Source organism: Vigna angularis, chromosome 5 (assembly GCF_016808095.1).
Source record: "Vigna angularis cultivar LongXiaoDou No.4 chromosome 5, ASM1680809v1, whole genome shotgun sequence".
In the NCBI taxonomy this organism is placed as follows: Eukaryota; Viridiplantae; Streptophyta; class Magnoliopsida; order Fabales; family Fabaceae; genus Vigna; species Vigna angularis.
The window spans coordinates 21,871,220-21,893,470 of NC_068974.1; the positions used below are offsets into that span (position 1 = coordinate 21,871,220).

Consider the following 22,251-nt stretch of genomic DNA (forward strand, 5'->3'; position numbering starts at 1 on the left):
AAACCCTTTTTATAGGGTGGAAAACGGAAGAAGAACAAAAATGGGAGAGGGGAACCTTGCTTGACACGCTTTAATCTTCGCCCTCCACATGGCATCTCCGGTCAGCTCCGTTTGCTTGCTGGTCAGCTTCTCCGGGCAGGTCCGATCAGAGTCGCACTTTCTCTTCTTCTTAAACTTTAGCCCTTCGATCCTCTTCAAGCTTTACCTGTTACGCAAGTTAGCTCCGGTCATCTTCTCTAGACAGGATCCAATTCACTTTTCCTTTGGCTGCCTCGGTCTCTGAGTAAGTACTCTTGAGCCATGAAGCTCTTCTTTCTTTCACTTTGCCCAAGCCCTAGCTTTGGTTTCTTTCTTTTCCTCTCTCGCTGGAATCTAGCTTTTCTGCCAAATGTGCTTGAGTGTCTTGCAAATGAGAAGGAAGATAGGGGACCCCTAAGGCAGCTGCTGCCAAGACTTCAATACGCTGCATTTCACTTAAGCCCAAGATGTGCACAAGCAGCGGCCCAATTCCAGCACGTTCTCAACTGCTCAATTGTGGCAGCAGCATCAATTCCAATATGTCAACCCAATTCAGTAGCAGCCCAACATCATTGGCAGCAGTAGTGGCCCAATATACTTTTGTTGACCAAATCGCCTAGTTGACCAAGGCCCAAAACCCAATCTGCAGAAAAAAAATCAATCAACAATTAAAGAAAAGAACATTTCAGAAAATAAAAGCCTATCTAAACAAAAATAAAGAAAAGAATTCTTAAAAAAAACTAATTTCCTATTTATGAACAAACACTAAAAAAAGTACTCCTAAAAACCTAATTTTAACTACAATTTTATAAAACTAAAGAATTTAAAGAAAAACCTAAAACTAGCCTAATTCTAAACAATTAAAGACTAAAATAAGCTAAGAATGACTCCTAATCACAGAAAAATGTGCAAATATAGAGAGTTATCAGTATCAAAGTTAAGTTTTAAAAAGTTTTTGTAAACTCGTGGCATCCCATAATTGGGGTGTTACAGATTCCCTATAGTGGTTATCTATAGTTTCCCCATACAGGCCCGCTCGAGTCGTCCCGCCTTCGCGACTAAAGGATATGTTTCCCTATCACACAGGACTAAGCAAAACACCATTCCCTCCATACAAAGAAGATTTAACACTCGAACACCATTTTATTTTTCACAACCATTGTCAAAGAGAGTTGATATCTCGTGTCACACAGAAATAATCTTAGGATTTAGTAGGTACAACAAGCATACACATCTTCCATGTCTCATGCTCATTGATCAATCACACACCTTTGTGCATTCCATCACCCATTCATGCTCCATTACCAATCAAAAGTCAAATCTGACCCTAAATAGATCAATTATTCTCATTTCGTGCTCAACATCACAATTTGAAGCCCTTGAAGCTTGTCCCTTCTCTATTTTTCTCAAAAGCGCACTTTTGCAGCAAAAATACATTGGGATAATCAATTATCACCTTATGATAATCAATTATTCCAAACAGTTGCAGTACCAAATTTTCAGTTATACAACGTATGAAAGGATAAATGATTATCATCCCAGATAATCGATTATTCTAGTGATGAAACTAAAAAATGACGCACAAACTCATTATGGACAAATATCAAATGTTCAAAACACATATATATCGTCCCCAAACCACGAGGAAACATACTTAACACATCATACATGCATTCAAGCCTCACATACCCACCCAATTACATACATTACATCATTTTAATCATCCAAAACCCATCATTATGTAGATTACAATTGAAACAAACCCAACATACTACATATGATCATCATACCACTCTTTACAATAGATATTTTCATGGTAAACCCCCCAAAAAACATATCTTTGTCCCCTCTTGGTATCAATACATATTATCATGGAAAAACCCAACAAAGCCATACATGCTTTCATAAGGAAAACCCAAAACAAACATCATATAAACCCTATCACCATGCAAGACATGATCTCATACATACACAATTATCAAAGTAAGCATTACCTTTTAAGATAATCAAGAACATATAACATACAACAAACAAGGTAAGTTTTCCCATACCATGACCAATACTAAAACTTTGTCTATACCTAAAGATCTCTTCCACTACAGTTGCACCCTCACACTCACTCACTCTCTTTTCCTCTAACCTTCAAAATTTTTGTCTCATTTTCCTAATGGCCAGAGTTTCTATAGAAGGTGTCTAATATGATTATAACTATGTGTTGGATTAATTTTCCTTGTGTGGAATATACGCATTGGATATATTTATAATAAAGGCCCATAAGGAGTAATAACAACCAACTAAGATTAAAGATATAGATAAGATAAAATACATTTATCTTTCACTTAATTAATTCTGAGAAGTCCCTAGATAACATATTCTATCTTAATATTTTTATTCTAATTTATTATGATAAGTCCCTAAATAATGCATTATATTTTAATATTATTATCTAACAATAATATCTAATTATATATAATAATATCTCAAGATATCTTTTAAAGTATCTAACAATATCTAATAATGATTTTTCTAATAATAATATCTCTTTCAATCTCTAAACCCACCAAGTTTATATCTTGTATCTTTCTTAACAAGCTTTTAAAATGACTACTACCCAATCTTCTAAAAAATTCACATAATTTATTATTTTGCATACTTCTCCTTTCTATACCTCCTTATTTTAGTTTTTGCAATTAACAAATAAAAAGGTAAAAGATCCTTTTGTCTCTAGGCAAACATATAAATAAAATCAGATAAATAACATAACAATTATGTTCTAACAAAGATATACACACAAGAACACTAATTACCAAAATTTCAAGACTACTTTATTTTTAATATCCTTATTTTTCCGAGTCTTACACTTGCTGTGAAGGCAGGACGACTCAAATCGCCCTATTTTGATAAACAAGTTTTGTATTATAGGACACGAAAGAACGATATATGGTTTGGAATCACATATAGTGTAACTTTGGTTTGATTTTAATTGAGATGACATTAATATTGTGACATTGGTAATGTTATTCTTTTATTATATTATGAACCTAATTAACTTCTATATGTCAATAAATTACATAAATATTATACATAATTAAATACTAAAAGACTAATAAAATAACATTTATTAGTTAACAGACAAAAGAAGCACTACACTAACGGTGTAATACACTAAGGGTGTGTTTACTTACACTAACGGTGTAATACACTAAGGGTGTGTTTACTTTGGGGAGATGATTTAGAAGAGAGGGAGTGGGTGGATTTGAGAGGATTTGAAGATAAATTTTTTATTATTTATTTGAGTGAATTTGGAAGAGATATGAAAGTAAACTTTGTGAGAATTAAGGTATGATTTGATTAATGTGACATATAAAAAGAAATTGTTTAATTGGTAGAAATTGAAGATTACCAAAAATGTCTATAGTTATTAAAGTAATATAAAATGATAATTATTAATGTTGTATTTAATTGTAAAAATGTTTATAAAGGGTAAAAAATTAACACTAATTATTAAAATTAATTTTAAAAATGTAAAAAAATTATAATTTAGTAAAACTGAATTTATTTTTAAATGTAAAAAAATTATTATTATTGTTACTATTATTAATTATTTTTATTACTATTATTAATTATTATTATTATTAATTATTATTATTATTAGTTATTATTATTATTATTAGTTCTAATAATAATTATTATTAGTTATTATTATTATTATTAATTATTATTTCTGTTTCCTTCGTTGACATGGAATTATCTACTTATATATGTATCACAGGAAAAGTAAATTAGCCAAGAAGCTAGCAAACTAGAAAGACTATGTAGGTAAGTAAAGGGTATTAGAGAGAAGGAGATAAGTTTGGTTGACATCTTCCAATATTTTTTCCCAAATTTGACAGTGAGGGCTTAGTGTACAAAATCTTAAAAGTTGAAGTTAAAATTAACAGTTTTTCAGAAGTGAAGAAGGGAGAAATGACCTTTATGTTTTACATGATGCGATAAAAAAATTTAAAGGAGTGTTGAATGGAACTAAATACATCATGGTTTCACTCATGGGAACCGAATATAATATACAGGAATCAAAAACAGGTCCTTTACATTTATTCATAGTAGTGGAATTGAATATGGTTCACGTGGAACCAAATACGTATTTGAAGAACTCAATTCCTTCAAATTTTGTTCTTCATCTTCAACCACTCATCGCCATCTTCTTCATATCTTCAAGCACTCTGTTATTCATCTTCATTTTCAAGCATTTGTTATTCATCTTCATCTTCAATATAGACATCAACCTCACATGAACCATATACTAGTCTCGTTCTTGGTTTTCATCTCCAACGAACATCCTTGCAAGCTCAAAAACATGAAAAACTTAGCCAAAAAAATAAACCAATGCACCATGGTATTATGGAATAAGTCAAGGACAAATGTGACTTTTTAAGCACAATCTTCTCAAATCTGAGCATTTTCGCAAGTGATGAAAAACTATAAATCTTGCAAATCAACTAAAATCGTTCTTCGCTTATCTATTAAAACGAACATTTTTTATCTCTCAAATATGCGCTCGTCTTTCTTCTTAAAAAGTAAAATTCCTTCGTATAAACATATCCTAAATTTATAAAATAAAAATATATTCAAAATTTTAGTAAATTTTGAAAAAACTATATTTCTTACTTAAATTAACATGTCAAAATGAATAAATTATTTAATCTAAAATAACATTAATTAAAATAAATAAATAAATAAAAAGATGAAAAAGTCCTCGATCAAAAATTTATTAATCTTTATTTTAATTACGTCAAATAAATAATTAGTTTATTTGTATTATGAACAATTATAGGATTAAATATATTTTTAATTTTTTTATGACGTATCTAAATTTTTTCATAGATTTTGTTTTAAAATTTAAAAATAATAAATATAATTTTTTTTTAATTTAGTTATGATAAATTTTTTAACGTGTTAAGTTAAATATGTTTTAGTTTTTAAATTTTAATTCAAAATTAGAATTCATAAATTTGATATATTTTAATTTTTAAATTTTAAAACTAAATGAAATATAATTATTTTAATCTAATTATATTAATTTTTTTTAAGTATTAAGTAATATTTTGGATTAATTTGAGTTATTTATACAGTAGGTTAAATGTGAATCTTAAATATCATTTAACATATAAAACAGAGTTAGCACTTTTCAGTTATGAAGATTATATTGGTTTGTTTTTAAAATTATGAAATCAAATATATCAAAGAATAGATTTTATTATAATTAATCCAAAAATTTATATTTAGTCATGGAATAGAAAGAGTGTTTATATTTATTTATTATTAAGAAAACTTTCTGCACGTGCAACACACGTGCCGCTCTCAAGTTCCTTATTAAAGAGATCCTTCTCTCCCAAACATGACCATTCCTCAGCGCTTTGCAGACATAGAAAGCAATAACACTTTCACTTCAGCCTTATCCAATTTAGGGTTTCGGTTCCTGACCGTACTTTTGACGTATCGAAACCTTAAATTTAGGATCAGGTAACCACCTCTGTTAATCCTTTTTAAGATTTCGTTTATCTTTGTCGCTAATTTTAGGGTTTGGCTCTTCCTTTGTCACCAATAATCTTAGTTTGCCCCAATTTTCTCTCGGACTTTTGTTTCTCCGGACATCTTATACACTTTTGGGGTTTTTGATTTGATATAGTCTTGATCTGGTCTTTCCATTAGAAATCTTGTGTTTGTTATGGTGAAAGGGGTTTCTTACTAATTCGTTTCTTTAGGATGATTTTGGTGTACAATGATTTTTGAGATATGAAAATTTTCTTCTGCGATAAGTTTTTGACGATTTAATTCTTAAATCGTCACTATCAATTTCAAAGCAAAATCTGAACCCTAGGATATATTTGCTTTGTGCTACTGAGATTTTTTGAAAATTTTAAAATTAGTTTTAAATTGTGGCGAATAAACTAAGTGTGGATTGTTTAGTCATTTTTATTTATAATATAGTGTATTTGTTTTGGATCTTTAACTTGGTACGGATGTCAGAATTTTTTTAATACATTTGATGGTCATTGATGAATTTTTCTCTAGTTTGTTGTGTTGAAGATTCTTTTTATGTGGAGATTATTAATGGCAGAGATTTGGCTTTTGTAATTTTTTCAAGTGTGCTATTATTGTTATTCAATTTTACTAACATGTTGATTGCAATGTCAGGTCTGAACAATCTGGTTGGTGGAACCTTTGGTCATAGAGAGTCAAGTTTTATGTCTGAATTAGACGATCAAATTCCTACTGCCTTCGGTATGTTGCGACTCCTTGATAAAATAATTTTGATAGGTTTGGCCTGGTGTATAAAAGGAGAAATAATTAAATGAAACAGTTATAACCTCCTGATGATGTTTCCTTATAACTGACTATTATAAATAGTCAGGGTTTTGTTTTAGGGAGGGTAGCTTGTATTTTAGAAAGGAAAGGAGTGGTGGGAGAGTAAGGTCCTCTCAAAGGAACCTCAATTGTTTTATTCTGTTACTGTTTTCTACCACATTGGCAGAAACATTCTTGTTGGTAATAAAATCTTTCAAGAGTCTGTTTGAATATTTCTGTAAGTTCTGTTAGCCTATCAGATTTAGTCTGTGGATTACTTGTCTTGTTCACGATATGTGATATTTCTAAAGGGAATAAATATCAGTTCATTTTGTATGTGTGATTAACGTATGTTTTCCTTCCTTAACTCTGTTGTGCTACATGTACTTGCAGAATAGAATATTTATATGTTCTCTAACTTTTATGTCTTATTGTTGTTATTTTGTGTGATTGTCTTTATATTTCAGCAGTATGCGCCTAAATAAATATTTATTATACACTTTTCCTTTTGATTCTCAAAGTTATATACCTTCTAATATACAGTTCAGTGAAAATTTGGTTGCGAACAGTGTTCCTTTCATTTGTTCTCCCTGAGTGTGGAATTAGACATTTCCCTTGACTTTTCAGTTTTATGAACGACATGTTATTTTGAATACTAATTTGATTATATCCCATGGTTCACCAATAATATTGTCCTGTACATTCAGACTATCTTATGTTTTTTTTACTTGAATAGGAGATTATTGTGCAAAAGAGGGATATGCTAGTTGTACGAGTTTTCTGAGTGTTGGTTTATGGTGAATTTTATGTTGAGCTTTTCATACATTGTATTGCATTTTAGTTTTATCATTTGTGGAAGTTATGTTATTACACGTGCTTGCTCACTATTGTATATTATGAGAAGTACTTTGTTACTGTTATTAAGCAACTAAGATTAAAGATCGAGTTTGGTGAATAATGAGTTTGCCTCAATTTATAGATCCTTTTGCTGAGGCAAATGCTGATGACTCGGGTGCTGGGTCAAAGGAGTATGTGCATATTCGCGTACAACAGCGAAATGGTAGGAAAAGCCTGACAACTGTTCAGGGATTGAAAAAGGAATTCAGCTATAACAAGATACTTAAAGACGTTAAGAAAGAGTTCTGTTGCAATGGCACAGTTGTTCAGGACCCAGAACTAGGACAGGTCTGTGTTGACATTCCCCTCTCTGATAATGATCTACCCTATTGTAACTTCAAGTAACAAGTGTTTGTGGTTGTAGGTTATTCAACTTCAAGGTGATCAGCGGAAGAATGTTTCTGCCTTCCTAGTCCAGGTAACTGTCGTCCTCATCTTTGTGTTATGAAGCGTATTCTATGATTACTTATCTATTTTGATTTTCATCTTTTCGGTTCACTTCTTTATGTGCTATTTTCATTATTGTGCTTTAAGGCTTGTTTTTTTGAATCTCCCATTTCTGAGAATAAGTGCCTTTTGCTGCTATTTTATTGGGAATGACCTAGTAATAGTGTAGGCAACTGGATATCCTGTTGTAGAATACTCCGTTAGTCTTAAATGTGTTACTAACGTAACTGGTCAGTCTTCTCACAAGTAATTTTTCACTTACATATTCGAGACCATATCCAATATTTTTTAATTTTGGGTCAAATTTGAACCTAGGCCCTGTATACTCTGCTGAATTGTAGACAATTTATTTTACTTAATCTTTTTTTTATGCTTGAGAAAAAGAAAGCCAAGAAAAACAAAAGGAAGCACAAATAGCTTTTATTTGTGTAAATCATTGTTTTATTGTAGCTGAATGAACTTTATTTAGCACAAATCATTGTTGGGTCTTAGCACAATGTTTTCGATTTTGTAATTTAATTGATGCTATCTGTAACACTAGAAAAGGGATCAAGCATGCTACATAACAAGTGTATACTTCCATCCATTCCTCTGGATATGTGGGAAAAAATCGTAATTGTTTTTGAGAATGTACCAAGGAATATTTGGACAGAAGGATTCTCCATCTAATTATCTTGTTGGTTGTTGTCTTGTGAATGGGAACAGGCTGGTATAGTGAAGAAGGAGCATATCAAGATTCATGGTTTCTGAGCTATTGGAGTGTCAAGTATCCAGACTTACCTGCCAAAATATGTGCTGGGCATAGATAATTTGAGTTGTCTGTTACTGTGGTATATCAAGTGTGTTCTGGTATTTAACTTCTATGTGTGGGAATATGGATTTTAGAACATTGTGTGTTATTTGCTTAAGACATATATGAAAAACCAGTTTAATGGACTTCTATTCGATCCTTTTTCACTAATAAAACCTAAGTGAAAAGAAAGAGATAGGTGAGAAATATAGGAGAAATGTTAGTGGTTTGGTTGAAAATAAATCGTTTTATTGCAGTGATGTTTTATATATTTATATTATTAGTATTATTTTTTCTTTATAAAAAAGAACTAGATTTGAAAAAAGAAAAAGAAATTGCAGTCTCGTATAATCAGTTATTAACCTCCTAATCGTTTTTCCGGATGTTCTAAACCAGTCCTGTTGCTGTTACAAAATACTATTTAACAACTTTTTTCTAAAATTTAATTTTGGTTGGAGTTTTAATTTAATTTTTTAACTGAAATTTAAGTGAAAGTTGTTCTTCAAAGACATTCACATCAAATTTATGTGATTTCCCTCATGGTTTAAACCTATTTTTCGTGGATATATTCACATGTATATGATATATCTACAAATATGTATATAGGTATATATGTGTATATACGTATATATAATTTCACTATACGTCTTCCAAGCCATTTTCTCGTCCTCTTTTCGTTTTCTTTCTATTCTTTCATGTTTACTAATAAATGATAAGTTGGAGATTTTCCTACGAGTGCCTCCTCGGACAAAGATCTTTTTACATGTTTACTGTTTTTTTATCGCTCTTTCCCAGCATAAGCAACTTAGAAAAATTGGTGGAATTATTTTTTTAATTTTATTCACACTATGAAGGGATAACTAATCCAATGCCTAGATTTTGAAATATTTCTTAAATACCGGACTTCTTGTTTATCAAGAAAATCTTTCAACGACAACACTGTAAATGAAGGTTTTTTTTATTGAGATTTGTTCACTTTCAAGTGTTTTCAAGCACCTAAAGATTAAGATATGAAATGATTATGGTTTAGTATTTGAAAAAGTTGGTTTCTTCTCCTTACACCCTATAATTACTAATTGCACCCAATGATTTTTAAAAACCCGTTTTACTCTTCAAAATTGTGACTTCGGGATTAGATCAGAACTTCTCTTACAAGATTTTTGGAACATGTGAAATAATTTTCAAAACAAGTTTTTCAACCCAACATTTTACTGTTTTTTTCTTCTGTTAAAATGAAGGTGCACTCAGTAAAAATTGTAATCACAAAGATAAAAGCCGAAATGTTCAACTTTAATTTTTTAATGTTATTGCTGAATATCCAATCACATGAAATTTTAGGTAAACTTTTATATTTAAGTTCAGAGTGTGTCTATATATATATGCTTTTTAATTTATAAAAAAATAATTTAGAGTAGTTTTTAAAAAAATAATACTGTTTTATGATTACTGTTTATTATGAAAAAAGAGCAAAAGTTGTAAAACCACTATGGAATAAGTAAAGCTTGATAATTTTATAGGAGTTATCTATTTTTGTTAAAATAGAGAAATATAGAAATAATTATTGAACAATTAAATAAGGATCCTTATCATTAAAGAATCATTACTATAACCTTTTTTCATATTCTTTTCGATATTCAAATTTAACATAAAATATTTATTGTTGATGTTATTCACACCCAACCTCTAAAGAATTTCTACATTGCTTTGAATTTCCCAAGTGTTATCAAGAAACCCAATTTTTTTTCTTCTTAATTCCACAATCAAACCCTTCTTTTCATGGTGAGAAAATCTTTCTCATGTAAATATTTCAACTGTTAATTTAAAAAGTAATCTGTTCCCTTTTCAAGTTTTATACTAATGTGAAATATCTTTAGATAAACGGTTTTGATGCATATGTGGGTTTACATGAATATGAATATCTTAATTACTAAAATAACAAGCAAATAAACTGACTCAGATTAATTTCTAATTCAGTAAACTGGTAAGCATAGGATGAATAATTATATTTATGTATATGCTATAATAAATCATATAATATTATCAAAATTATATGTAGTGTCTTTTATTTTTAATATAAATTATAAAATAAAATAATCTATATCTACTAATGAAAAATATTATTTTTATAACTGTTTTTAGTGTATATAATTAATTTCCAACTTTATTGTTACTAACATATTCATTTTTATTATTTTACTATTTAAGTTTTGTAAGTATTTTTAACTCAATTAACTACTTATAATAACAATTATAAAAATTAACTACATATGATAAAAATATAAAAATATTTATTTTATAATTATTTTTCATAAACATATTTTTATAATTAGAGTAATTATGATAATATATATATTTTTATATTTTTCTCACTAAATAAAGAATGAAGATATTAGTTTATATTGATATCATTAATCAGTATTATTAATATAAGAAATTCACTATATATATATATATATATATCAGTTTATATTTGTAATAACTTTTTACATTGAAATAATTATTCATAATAATATTTTTCAATTTTGCTTTTGAATAATTGTTTTATTAAATTTAAATAATTGTTTATAATAAAAAGAATCATTTACATACTAAACCGTTATTATTTATAAAAATAGTAATTAAAAATTATCTTATAATTTAGTAAAATATTTAGTGTAAAATAAAAGTAGATAGACACCTAGAAAAAGTACTAGAGAATTCTTTTATGATAAAGCAAATTTCTGGTATGCGTGTTGTCTACTCAAACTAAATCCTGACTTCTTTACACGGGACACACGATTTTGATCTCTCTATTATATAAATCTATTTTCTTTCAAAAGCAAATACCTCACCGAGTCTCCCAGATAGAGAAACCGATCAAAGTTTCACTTCAGTTTAGGGTTTCGGTTTCTGATCCTCTCTTTCAGGTATATAAACCTTCAATTCAAGATCAGGTAATATCTCATCATCCTTTTTAAGATTTGGTTTCTCTTCCTAACTAATTTTAGGGTTGGGGTTTTTGCTTATCATCCTTCTTCTAAGTGTGCTAAATATTTACTCCCTATTTTTGTTTTTCCTAAATCTTTCGTCTTTTGTGGGTGGATTTGATTCTGATACAGTCTTGATTGGATCTTTCATTTAGAAATTTGTGTTTCTTATCAGTGAAAAGGTTATTTTTTTTTAATTTAATTTGTTTGAGGTTGATTTGGGTGTAAAATGATATTTGAGGCATGGTATTTTTATGCTGTGATGGTTCTTGACTGTGTGGTTCTTGTGACTATCGATTTCAATGCAAAATCTGAAATCTAGGAAGGGATTTTGCTATGTGGTATTTAGATCTTTTGAATTTTTCTGTAGTTAGTGTTTTAAATTGTGGTGTAGGTTAAACTAGTTTTTTTTTCCAAGCGCTCTCATTTTAAATCATTGAGTGTAATTATTTTGGAGCTTTATTTCGATACAGAGGTCGGAAATTTTTTAATACATGGATGGTCACTGATGAAATTTTCTCTAGTTTGTTGTGTTGAAGATTCTTTTGGTGTGGTGGAGATTATTAATGAGAGGGATTTTGCTTTTTGTGCTTTTTTGAAGTGTGCTTCTATGCTAAATCAATTTAGCTAACATGTTTATTGCAATGTCAGGTCTGAGCAATCTGTTTGGTGGAACCTTTGGTCATAGAGAGTCAAATTTTATGTCTGAATTAGACGCTCAAATTCCCACTGCCTTCGGTATGTTGTGAGTTCTTGCAGATGTTTTAGTATGTGGATGAATTGTCTTCTCCGTGATATTTCTTAAGGGAATAATTATCAGTTCATTATACATGTGTTATTATCATTATATATGTACTTGCAGAAACAGGACAGCTCTAGTTGTTTATAGGCTCTAACTTTTATGTTTTACCTTTATTTCACCATAGTAGTTTTATACGTGGTCGTCTTTAGATTTCTTTTTAAGATTTCAGTACTGTCTGACTAAATATGTATCTGCTCACTTTCCATTTAATTCTAAGTTATATTCCATCTGATCTATACAGTTCAGGGAAATTTTAATTGCTTACTGGATGAAGTTCATTTGTACTCCTGAGTGTGGAATTTGGTATTTCCCTTCAGTTTTATCAGGGACATGTAATTTTGATTATAAATTTGACCATGTTCAATGGTTGAACAGGACTGTCTGTTAATTCAGACATTTTATAGTTTTCTGGTTATTGGTTTATGGTGGATTTTATATTCAGCTTTTCAAATTTTGAGTTTTATCAGGAACATGTTATTTTCATCATGAACATGATCATGTTCCACGGTTGAACAAGACTGTTGTCCTGAAAATTCAGACGTCTTACGGTTTGCTGATTGTTGGTTTATAGTGAATTTTATACTAAGCTTTTAAAATTGAGTTTTATCAGGTACATACTATTTTCATTGTAAATTTGATTATGTTCCATGGTTTTCTGATTGTTGGTTTACAGTGAATTTTGTATTCATCTTTTCAAATTTTGAGTTTTATCAGGGACATGTTATTTTCAATATAAATTTGATCATGTTCCATGGTTGAAGACTGTTGCACTGTAAATTCAGACAATCTTATAGTTTTTGCTGGTGAATTTTATGTTTAGTTTTTTCAACATTGGTACGTCAGTTCCAAAGTTGTGTTATTAGACATGCATGCTCTCACTGTTGTCACTATTGTATATAACGAGTGCGTAGATACTGTGATTATGTCAATTAGGGTTAGTGGTTAAATCTAATAAATGATCTGCCCTCGATTTATAGATCCTTTTGCTGAGGCAAATGCTGATGACTCGGGTGCTGGGTCAAAGGAGTATGTGCATATTCGCGTACAGCAGCGAAATGGTAGAAAAAGCCTGACAACTGTTCAGGGATTGAAAAAAGAATTCAGCTATAACAAGATACTTAAAGACGTTAAGAAAGAGTTCTGTTGCAATGGCACCGTTGTTCAGGACCCAGAACTAGGACAGGTCTGTGTGGCATCTTCCTGTCAAATAATGATCTATCCCTTGTTGCTTACGTGTTTGTGTTTGTAGGTTATTCAACTTCAAGGTGATCAGCGGAAGAATGTTTCGACCTTTCTAGTCCAGGTAACTATATCTTTATATGTGTTATGCAATGTGTTACTATAATTGAATTGTTTTTTGATTTTCATCTCTTGTCTCTTATTTGTTTGCTTTATTTCATAGTTGTTTCAAGGCTTATGGCCTATTGGAATGACCCATTCTAGAGAATTGTGCATTTTTCTTCCATTTTATTGGTTTAGGGAATGATCTAATAATAGTATACCCAACTGAATGTCCTTTTGAAGAATATTCTTTTTGTCATTTTAATCTTTTGCCAAGTAGTTTGCCATTTACATATTGGAGACCGTATATAATACCTTTTTGAAATTATATGGTTAATGCGAACCTAATTGTCATATTCTCTTCTAAAGAGTAGTAAATTTATTTAACTCAACCTATTAGATGTGTAAGAAAAAGAAAGCAAAAGAAAAAAGAAACAAACATAAAGAAAGCAACTACATAAATCACGGTTTTGTTTGTAGCTTAATGAACTGTATTTAGCACAAATCATAGTTGGTTCTTAGCACAATAATTTTGTAGCATGTTCAATGAAATATTTGGACACCAGGATTCTTCATCTAACTATCCTTCTGGTTGTTTTAACCTGTGAATATAAACAGGCTGGTATTGTGAAGAAGGAGCATATCAAGATTCATGGTTTCTGAGTGGTTGGTGTCTTAAGTGTCAAGTCTTACCCAAGTCTTACCTGCCTACTGTGTTGGGCATAGATAACCTGAGTTGTGTATGTGATTGTGGATTTCTGTGTTTCGATGTACTACACCATGTGATGTGGGATTATGGATTCTAGAATATTGTGAGTTATTTGCTTTCAATACATATGAAAAAACAGTTTAATGGTCTTGTATTTGATCTTATTACATCATTTAGTGTTTTTTTCGGTTTTTTTTTTTACAAACTTGGTGTACTTTTGGGGAGAAATTGCCCAAATGGACAAGTTTTAAAAATATTAGAGTTAGGGGAACTCGTGTATAAGAAGGAAGTCTCCACATGATGAATAGGAAGGAGTCGTGTGCGGCAGTAACGACTTTGGATTTGGTTTAATTTCTTTTAAAACGAACGGATCGTTTGTACAGGTTACAGAGTTTTTATATAAAATTTTTTGAATAAGAAGGAATATATTTTAGTTTTAGTCTGTAAAATATTATTATTTAAAAATAATATTGATATTTATTTTAAAGTTAGTTGATTTTTAAAATAAATAATTATTTTAGTGTGTGTTTATACACATTTTAATATTATTAAAAGTTTTTTTTAATATATTTAAAGTATTATTTTTTTATATAGTTTTTTTTTTCTTTTATGATTTCTATTACTTAATCATTTAATAAAATTAAATTAAAAAATATATGTTTTACTTTTATTTCTTAAAATAATATTATTTAAAAAGTAATAAAAAATATATGTTTTACTTTTATTTCTTAAAATAATATTATTTAAAAAGTAATATATGTTTATTGATAGAAAAATATAAAAATTTGTGATTAAAAGATTTTGTCTTAAAAAATTTATTATTAATTTTTTTATGTGAATGATTTTTTTTATTAATATTTTATTATTAAATAACGTTATTTTGGTTAGACGAAATCGTTAAATAGGAATTAGAGAAGAAGAAAGAATAGATAAATTTACAGTTAACTGAATTGAAAATGTTATAAGTTTAGTTTTTATAAATTAAAACTGAATTTTTAGTAAAAATGGATCAATTTTTTTAGTATAACATAGTATAATTAATTATAATATAATATAAATCAGTTATTTTTGCCAAAGTTCTATTGAATTGGATTTTGTGAAGTGTCATGGTAAAGGTGACGAAAATGTTGGATGGACCTGGATGGTACTTGTTGGTATAAAAAGTGAGATGGGATGTTGTGTAAAAGATGGTGCATGCTAGATTGATCATAAGATTACGTTGATATTGAAAAGAATTAGAAAAAGATCTGGCATAGCGATGCTAGGTTTGTGTGGGAGGCTGACCAAGCTCATGTGATATATTATATTGTTATAGAAATAATGGTTTAATTTAAATGTCTAGAATTTTAGCAAGTTGAACAAAAACAAACTTATGCCGTCATTGAAAGATTGTTGTGGAGATATGTAGCTCATGATCAATGTACCATTGAATATATATTGTGTTGTTACGTAGATGGTTATTTTTGATGAGTGGATTTGTGAATGACATGATTATTCAGTCATTCCAAATTGGTATTCATCGTGTGGTATTGTATCAATTTCTATTGGCATATTCTATCCATTTCTATCTTCTGTGATGTAAGTTTATCTTATAATTTGAGTGATTGCAAGGTGTTGTCTTAATGATAGAGGACTATCTTTTACTTTAATATATTTTACCAAATTTGAAATTTAGAGAACAAAAAAAATCATGGAGTACTATTATAGAATAGTTTTATACAATTAAAAATATTTGTATTTTTTTTAATTTCATCATTTTATTATTGTTGTTGGGTAAGTGAATTTGTTAAGCGTCAAAATCATTTGTTTTTAAATTTTTAAATTATTTTTGGGTTTAATGTTTTTAATTTTTTTTTAAATTTTTGGGTGGTTTAAATATTTGTGTCTATATGTAAGACATTAAATATATTTGTAGACATCTTGGATAATTAATATATAAAATTTGTTTTTATTAAGAGATGATTCATAGTTTTTATTATAAAATTCTGGTTCATATTAAGGATGAAATTTTTTTAGTTTGATTTATCAATTTGTTAGATTGTGTCATTTTTAATTTTGGTTTTTATCGAATATAAAAATCTTTGTAGCGAATCTTTATTTATTTATCAATATGTTAGTTGTGACGTTTATATTTTTGTCTTATTTCATGTTTTTCTTTGATTTATTTTTGTTTATGACTTTTGAGGATTCAAATTTAAAACGAGTACTATTTTTTAGATAAGATTATATCATCTTGTATTTAGAATAAGAATCTTGTTTGAATAAGTACTATTTTTTTTGTTCATATATTGAAAACTAATTTTTTTTAATGTTTATGTATGTACTTGTTTATCAATTATGTTCGGTTCATTATTTTTAGAATCTTGCAAGAAGTAAAACACCTATGGTTTTATATGATTCCATTGGGTTTTCATGTTCTTTGCATTTTTCATTTTAAATTCTGCCTTTTTACCTTTGATTTGTGAAAATTATCTATTTTTGTATTTTTTTTTATTAATTATAATTCTAATTAACTATTTACAAGTGCAATTACATTGATTTACTTGAATATGGAGGTTTAAAGGACAATTTGTTTAGAACTGAAAAGAAAAAGTTAATCGATCCAAGTACAAAATAAAACAAATTATATTTTGAAAGAAAAGAAAAGAATAAAAAAAAATCCAAAAGCAAAAACGAAAAAAGAATTGAAGAGTTCAACACAAATTTTTACTGTATTTTTTGTTTGTTTGTGGTCTAATGATTAATTGATACAATTAGCCTCATCCTTAAAGTCTGCACATTATCTCATTTAAATCTTTTTTGATAATCCTATTACTTTCCAATTTTATTGTTTTGTATCTTTTAAAATTTCTTAAAGTTTTGTCTAAAGTTTTGTCTAGAGTTTTGTTTTTATTTTTGAGCTCTTGAGTCAAGATTTAGAGTTTGCAATATTTTTCGCATTGATTTATCACTCTTTGCTTAAGTTAATGGAATTTTTTTGTTAAACGCTAAAGGGAATTTTATGGAAAAAGACAAGAGAGTACTTAAAATAAAATAAAAGAAAAAAAGAGCTTACAAGTGTGATATAAAAGTGAATTTTTGAGTGAACCACTTAGCAGAGTGGTTAAGTTTTAAATATATTTTATTATTATTTTGTTTTAATATCATTTCTTGCAAGATCTAGCAATATTGAGCAATGCAAAATGTTTCAATAGAGACATTTTTTTGGGAGTGGTTTTACACATGGTTTAACCTATAATACTCTTAATAGGGTTCATTACGTTAAAGGATTTGAAAGTACTAAGAGAGTAACATGAAGAGATACACCTAGTGTTTATGTGGCCCCATTGGAGGATGTTAATGAAATCGCACAACACATAGTACATCTCAATGGAAAAATATGTGAGCTTAGAAGAAAGCACAAAGATGACATCAAATCATTGCCAAGGGCCAAAACAAGTACTCTAAGACACACTAAATGTGAAAGTTATGGTCATGAAACTCACCAATGTCCTAATTTGAATGCAAATCCCATGACTAATGAAGATTTCAAGAATTACATTGTATACTTGAAAAAGGAGGAAGAAAAGATATTGCAAAAAGTAGATGTCTTGAAAAGAGAAAGACAAGGGAAAAAGTTAAAGAGAGCATGAGAGAAGGAAGCAAAAGAAGTAAGAGAAAGAAATAAGAGAAAGAGAAAGGAAAGAAAAGAGATATAGAAGAGAAATAAAAGAGTGAGAAGAGAAAGAAAAGAAAGAGAGAGAAGAGAGAGAAAAGAAAGAGAGAGAAGAAAAAGAAAAGAGATAAAAAAAGAGAAAGAAAAGAGAGTAAAAGAAATAAATAAAAGAGAGAAAAATAAAAGGAAAGAAGAGAGCATGCTAATTTGTAATTGAAAGGAAGCAATAACTTGTCTCTTTTTGTTTTAATGCTTAGTGAAGATTTGTTTATCAAGGAATAATGACATCAACAACGGAAAGAAAGAATGATAACAAAAAGGAAGACACAAGTTTGGAATTTAATTAACCTGACACTCCATTAGCTTACTTGTTAATTAATTACATTGGATAGTCAAAGACATTCTTTTAGTTTGGACACAAGCTTGGAAATATATGCAGATCAGTTAGCTTTTTTGTCCATCTCTAAGTAATCATTTAATAATAAGAGATTTGTTTTATCTAGATCTAAATCTCAATTTAGTAGAATTTCTATTTTGGATTATTTTATATTTGTGTCTTTAATTTATGTTTGTGTTTGAGTGAAATTTCTTCTAGAATTCGTGGTCGAATTCTCTATAAGAAGGGGAGGATAATGATAAATTGATCAGGTCAAGAGGAACAACAACTAAAGAGAAGACATCCTACAAGAAATCATCCACTTCATGAAATGATAAGGATAAATTTAAGGAGGGAGCTACTTCTACCACTACCAATTTGAGGGGAACTTCTCTCTTCAAGAAGGTGGGAGGGGGGGGGGGGGGGGAGGGTGGGGGGGGGGGTGGGGGGGGAGGGTCGGGGGGGGGGGGGGGGGGGGGGGGGGGGGAGAGAGAGAGAGAGGTTATGATGGAAGGTTATATCCTAAATCTCCTAATCCAATACATTATGAAGCATGAAATTCAAAAGACATGAAGATCATGGCTTATAGTACAATTATAGAATATTTTTATGCAATTAAAAATATTTGTAACTTTCTTCTAATTTTAACAGTTTGTAACTATCGTTGGATGAGTGAATTCATTGAGTAATGTAATGAGTTTGGGCTTGATGTCTTTGAGCTTTCTTTTAGGATTTCTTACGTGGCTTAAACATTTGTGTCTATATATAGGGACACCAAATACATTTTTAGACACATTGGATGACCAATATATGAAATTGGTTTTCATTAAAAGAGGATTCTCTTAGTTTATGTTATATAACTCTGGTTCTTATCAAAGATGGATTTCTTTGTGGCAAATCTTCTTTGACTTATCAATTTGTTAGATTGTGGCGTCTTCAACTATGATTCTTATCAAAGATGATAATTTTTGTGGTGAATCTTCATTGACTTATCAATATGCTAGATTGTGACGTCTTTATCTCTGTCTTATTTCTTGTTTTTCTTTGATTTATTTTTGTTTGTGTGTGTTGATGATCTAAATTTAGAATGATCATATTTTTTCCTAGATAGGATAATATCATCTAACATCAATCCTGTATTTAGTGCTCTATATATAGGCAAAAATGTTTAAGCAACGTAAGAAACCCTAAAAGAAAGTCCAAATTCAGATTTATTACTTAATGTTGCTTAAGAAAGCTCTAAGAAAATTTCTACTGGACATTAAGATAACCAAAAGTTTATCTAGATGTAAAAGTTACTTTAAAGGAGCTCAAAGAGAAGAATAAATGATTCAACTAAAACAATAATTGATGACAACAACAAAATGAACATGAAGGTACAGAAGCAATAAAGACTTGATCATAAAAGAACATGAATTAAAGAAGTAAAAAATGAAGAGAATAGAAAAGGATGGATAATGAGAATATGTGAGGATAGGGGTTAAGGCTAAAACACAAGCAAACACTAGAGGAGGTGAACAATGTCTTCAAAATCCTTAATGAAAACAACATTTTATGGTTTGTAAAGGAGATATATAATTTGTAAGATGTTTAGACGTTGGCTATGAGATGAGTAAATGGAAAATGTTTTAAATAACAAAACAATAAACTACAAATTTTATACTAGCTCACTCACAAACAAAACAATAGAAAACATAGAACCTTGAACAAACGCTGAAAGCATTAAATGCTCAATGATTGAAAACATAAAAGCAAACAAGAAATAGGACAATAATGTTGTACATACTTCTGTTCAATCTTGTGCAGGACGAATACTACAAGCGTTCATCTGCCTCATCTTATAAGAATAAAAAATGAACGTTGGAAAGAAGAAGATAAAAGAAGAATGATCCGTTCATCAAAATGTTTTCCAAATGAGAAGTCAAATATGCTTTTGATAAAGTTCTGAAAAACATGTTTACTCTAACAAAAAGACCACATCCTATGACAGACATCTACAATAATAACCAGAAGAGATAAGATTCCGAGACAAGCTTTGTCAAACGGTCATATTATAAAATCTCAAGAAAAGTATTGTCAAAATTGTTATATCATTAAGGAGTATAAATATAAGATAAAAAGAAGAAGAAAATGATGATTGATGAGAATCTAGAGGGGTGGATTTGTTTGTTTACGGATCTATCTAGGTTGAAATGGTAAGAAATTTGGACATAATTAGTTTTTTTGAATTCTGGTGAAGAAAAGGCAAAAGGTGAATATGAAAGGTGGAAAGAAAGAATCACTCTTTCCAAGGGAGACAACACACAAAGGATGGAAAAATCATTTGATACAACCAAGGATTCTTGAATCACTCAAGAACTTAGGAGAATCATTCTCACTAAGATAAAAGAGATAAAACTCTAATATTTTTTTTAATAAAACTCAATTCATATACATTTGATCAAAATGGTTCAACGTATATAAAACCATAAACCATCATAATTACAAAAAAACCATTAATTACAATTATATTTCACTTAAGCTGATAATGATCCCACTAAACGGCTTATGTAGCCAAAAGTCACCCAAAGGCATTCAACTTTGCATCCTTTTTGTCTCCCAAAGGCTGATGACTAAGTGGTCAACTGGGTCTTTATTACAACTTGAAATAAAACCAAAATATAAGGCCCATGTAATTGATTAACCGAAAACATAATTTGGTCAACCAATTTTACAAAGAATTTGGTCATTTTTTAAAGGTTTAATTGCTTGTTTTGTCCCCAGTTTTGTTTAAGTGTGTCAAGTTCGTCCATTCTTTTAAAAAAGTTGCAAGTTCGTCCACACGTGGTTTAAAAGTGTCAATTGCATCCTAACGTTGAACAATTTGCATCAATGAAGTCCTCTCCGTTAAATATAGACTAACAGTGTTAACTGATTGATGATTTGGCAGTAGAGAATTTAACGTGACAAAAGAGTGGCAATATTGGTAATGACGTGTGAATGAAATGTTGGGTGACATGGCATTAGGTGAAACTTCGTATGAAGATGCTTGATGATACTAGAAAGAAGACATCTGTTGAGGAGATGCGTCAAAGTGATTCTAGTCTTCGTCGATGAGGAAGGGGAAATGATTCTTGCTTTAGGCGCGATGGACGACTAGTGGAAAGCCTGCACCATCTTAGCCAATAACAAGTTTATATGCACCATGCCTAAACTCCACGCTGGACAAATCCTCCTCCCTATACCGAAGGGCATCATCCTCACACCTTTCGTTCCGGTCACGTCCACGTCAACCCCATCCCCGCTCAAAAACCTTTCGGGTCGGAACTCATTCGGATCCTCCCACATATTCGAATCCTCAGTCAACCAGGCCGTGTAAAACTCCACACTCGCGTTCTTCGGGACCGTATACCCTCCCAGCTTAGTATCCTCCGTCGCAGCGTGGGACAGCACGAAGTGGCTCGACGGGTGACGCCGGAAGGTCTCCTTCACCACGGCGCTCAGGTAAGGCATCCTCTCAACGTGACTCTCCGTAATCACCTCGTCCTTCCCCACACAGTCCACAATCTCTTTGTACAACCTCTCCTGAATCTCTTGATCCACCACCAAATGAAACAGCGCCCACTCCACCGCGGTGGCGCTCGTGTCCGTCCCGGCGCTGATAACCTCCGACACGAGCGTCACGAGCTCTTCCTCCCCCATCTGTCCACGTCCAGGCACCTCCAACCCGAACAACGAGTCCAAGTAAGCAGCCCCAACGGGACTCGCCATTTCATCTCCAGAGAATCTCCCTTCCACGTAGGCCTTTCTATTCCTTATCAACGGCGCCAACAGTTCGACCTGTCTTTTCCTCAACTCTCTGGCAACTTGCAGCGTGAAGGTTATTCTTTGAACCCGTTTCATGGGGAAGAAGACCAGGGTTTGCGGTTAAAGGCGTGAATGTTTTACCCTCCGACGAGTTCACGGCGCAAGGGTTCTGATTT

At 30.4% G+C, this 22,251-nt stretch overlaps 3 protein-coding genes across 4 annotated transcripts; 2 read left to right on the plus strand and 1 right to left on the minus strand.

The window, feature by feature from the left end:
• The first annotated feature begins 5,408 nt into the window (after positions 1-5,408).
• LOC108338901 (protein translation factor SUI1 homolog) lies at positions 5,409-8,655 on the plus strand. The gene is made up of 5 exons (XM_017575967.2): positions 5,409-5,541; positions 6,217-6,303; positions 7,346-7,551; positions 7,628-7,681; positions 8,416-8,655. The coding sequence occupies exons 2-5, from the start codon at positions 6,267-6,269 to the stop codon at positions 8,458-8,460; spliced, it is 342 nt and encodes a 113-aa protein (XP_017431456.1). The 5' UTR covers positions 5,409-5,541; positions 6,217-6,266; the 3' UTR covers positions 8,461-8,655.
• A 2,602-nt stretch (positions 8,656-11,257) lies between these two features.
• LOC108340797 (protein translation factor SUI1 homolog) lies at positions 11,258-14,408 on the plus strand. Of its 2 annotated transcripts, none has more exons than XM_017578381.2 (5): positions 11,258-11,406; positions 12,118-12,204; positions 13,246-13,451; positions 13,518-13,571; positions 14,168-14,408. In XM_017578381.2, the coding sequence occupies exons 2-5, from the start codon at positions 12,168-12,170 to the stop codon at positions 14,210-14,212; spliced, it is 342 nt and encodes a 113-aa protein (XP_017433870.1). In that variant the 5' UTR covers positions 11,258-11,406; positions 12,118-12,167; the 3' UTR covers positions 14,213-14,408. The 2 variants fall into 2 exon arrangements, with proteins under 2 accessions (XP_017433870.1, XP_017433869.1); XM_017578380.2 differs by having other exon boundaries at positions 11,276-11,433.
• Positions 14,409-21,424: 7,016 nt separating this feature from the next.
• Positions 21,425-22,039, minus strand: LOC108339275 (cytochrome P450 77A3). Its single transcript, XM_017576415.1, has one exon. The coding sequence runs from the start codon at positions 22,037-22,039 to the stop codon at positions 21,425-21,427; it is 615 nt and encodes a 204-aa protein (XP_017431904.1).
• Between the last annotated feature and the right edge of the window lie 212 nt (positions 22,040-22,251).

Coding starts and splice junctions, on each gene's coding strand:
- LOC108338901 (XM_017575967.2), top strand. CDS start 6,267: ATGTCTGAATTAGACGATCAAATTCCTACTGCCTTCG. Junction 6,304..7,345: donor TCAAATTCCTACTGCCTTCG/GTATGTTGCGAC, acceptor CTCAATTTATAG/ATCCTTTTGCTGAGGCAAAT. Junction 7,552..7,627: donor AGGACCCAGAACTAGGACAG/GTCTGTGTTGAC, acceptor TTGTGGTTGTAG/GTTATTCAACTTCAAGGTGA.
- LOC108340797 (XM_017578381.2), top strand. CDS start 12,168: ATGTCTGAATTAGACGCTCAAATTCCCACTGCCTTCG. Junction 12,205..13,245: donor TCAAATTCCCACTGCCTTCG/GTATGTTGTGAG, acceptor CTCGATTTATAG/ATCCTTTTGCTGAGGCAAAT. Junction 13,452..13,517: donor AGGACCCAGAACTAGGACAG/GTCTGTGTGGCA, acceptor TTGTGTTTGTAG/GTTATTCAACTTCAAGGTGA.
- LOC108339275 (XM_017576415.1), bottom strand. CDS start 22,039: ATGGCGAGTCCCGTTGGGGCTGCTTACTTGGACTCGTTGTTCGGGTTG.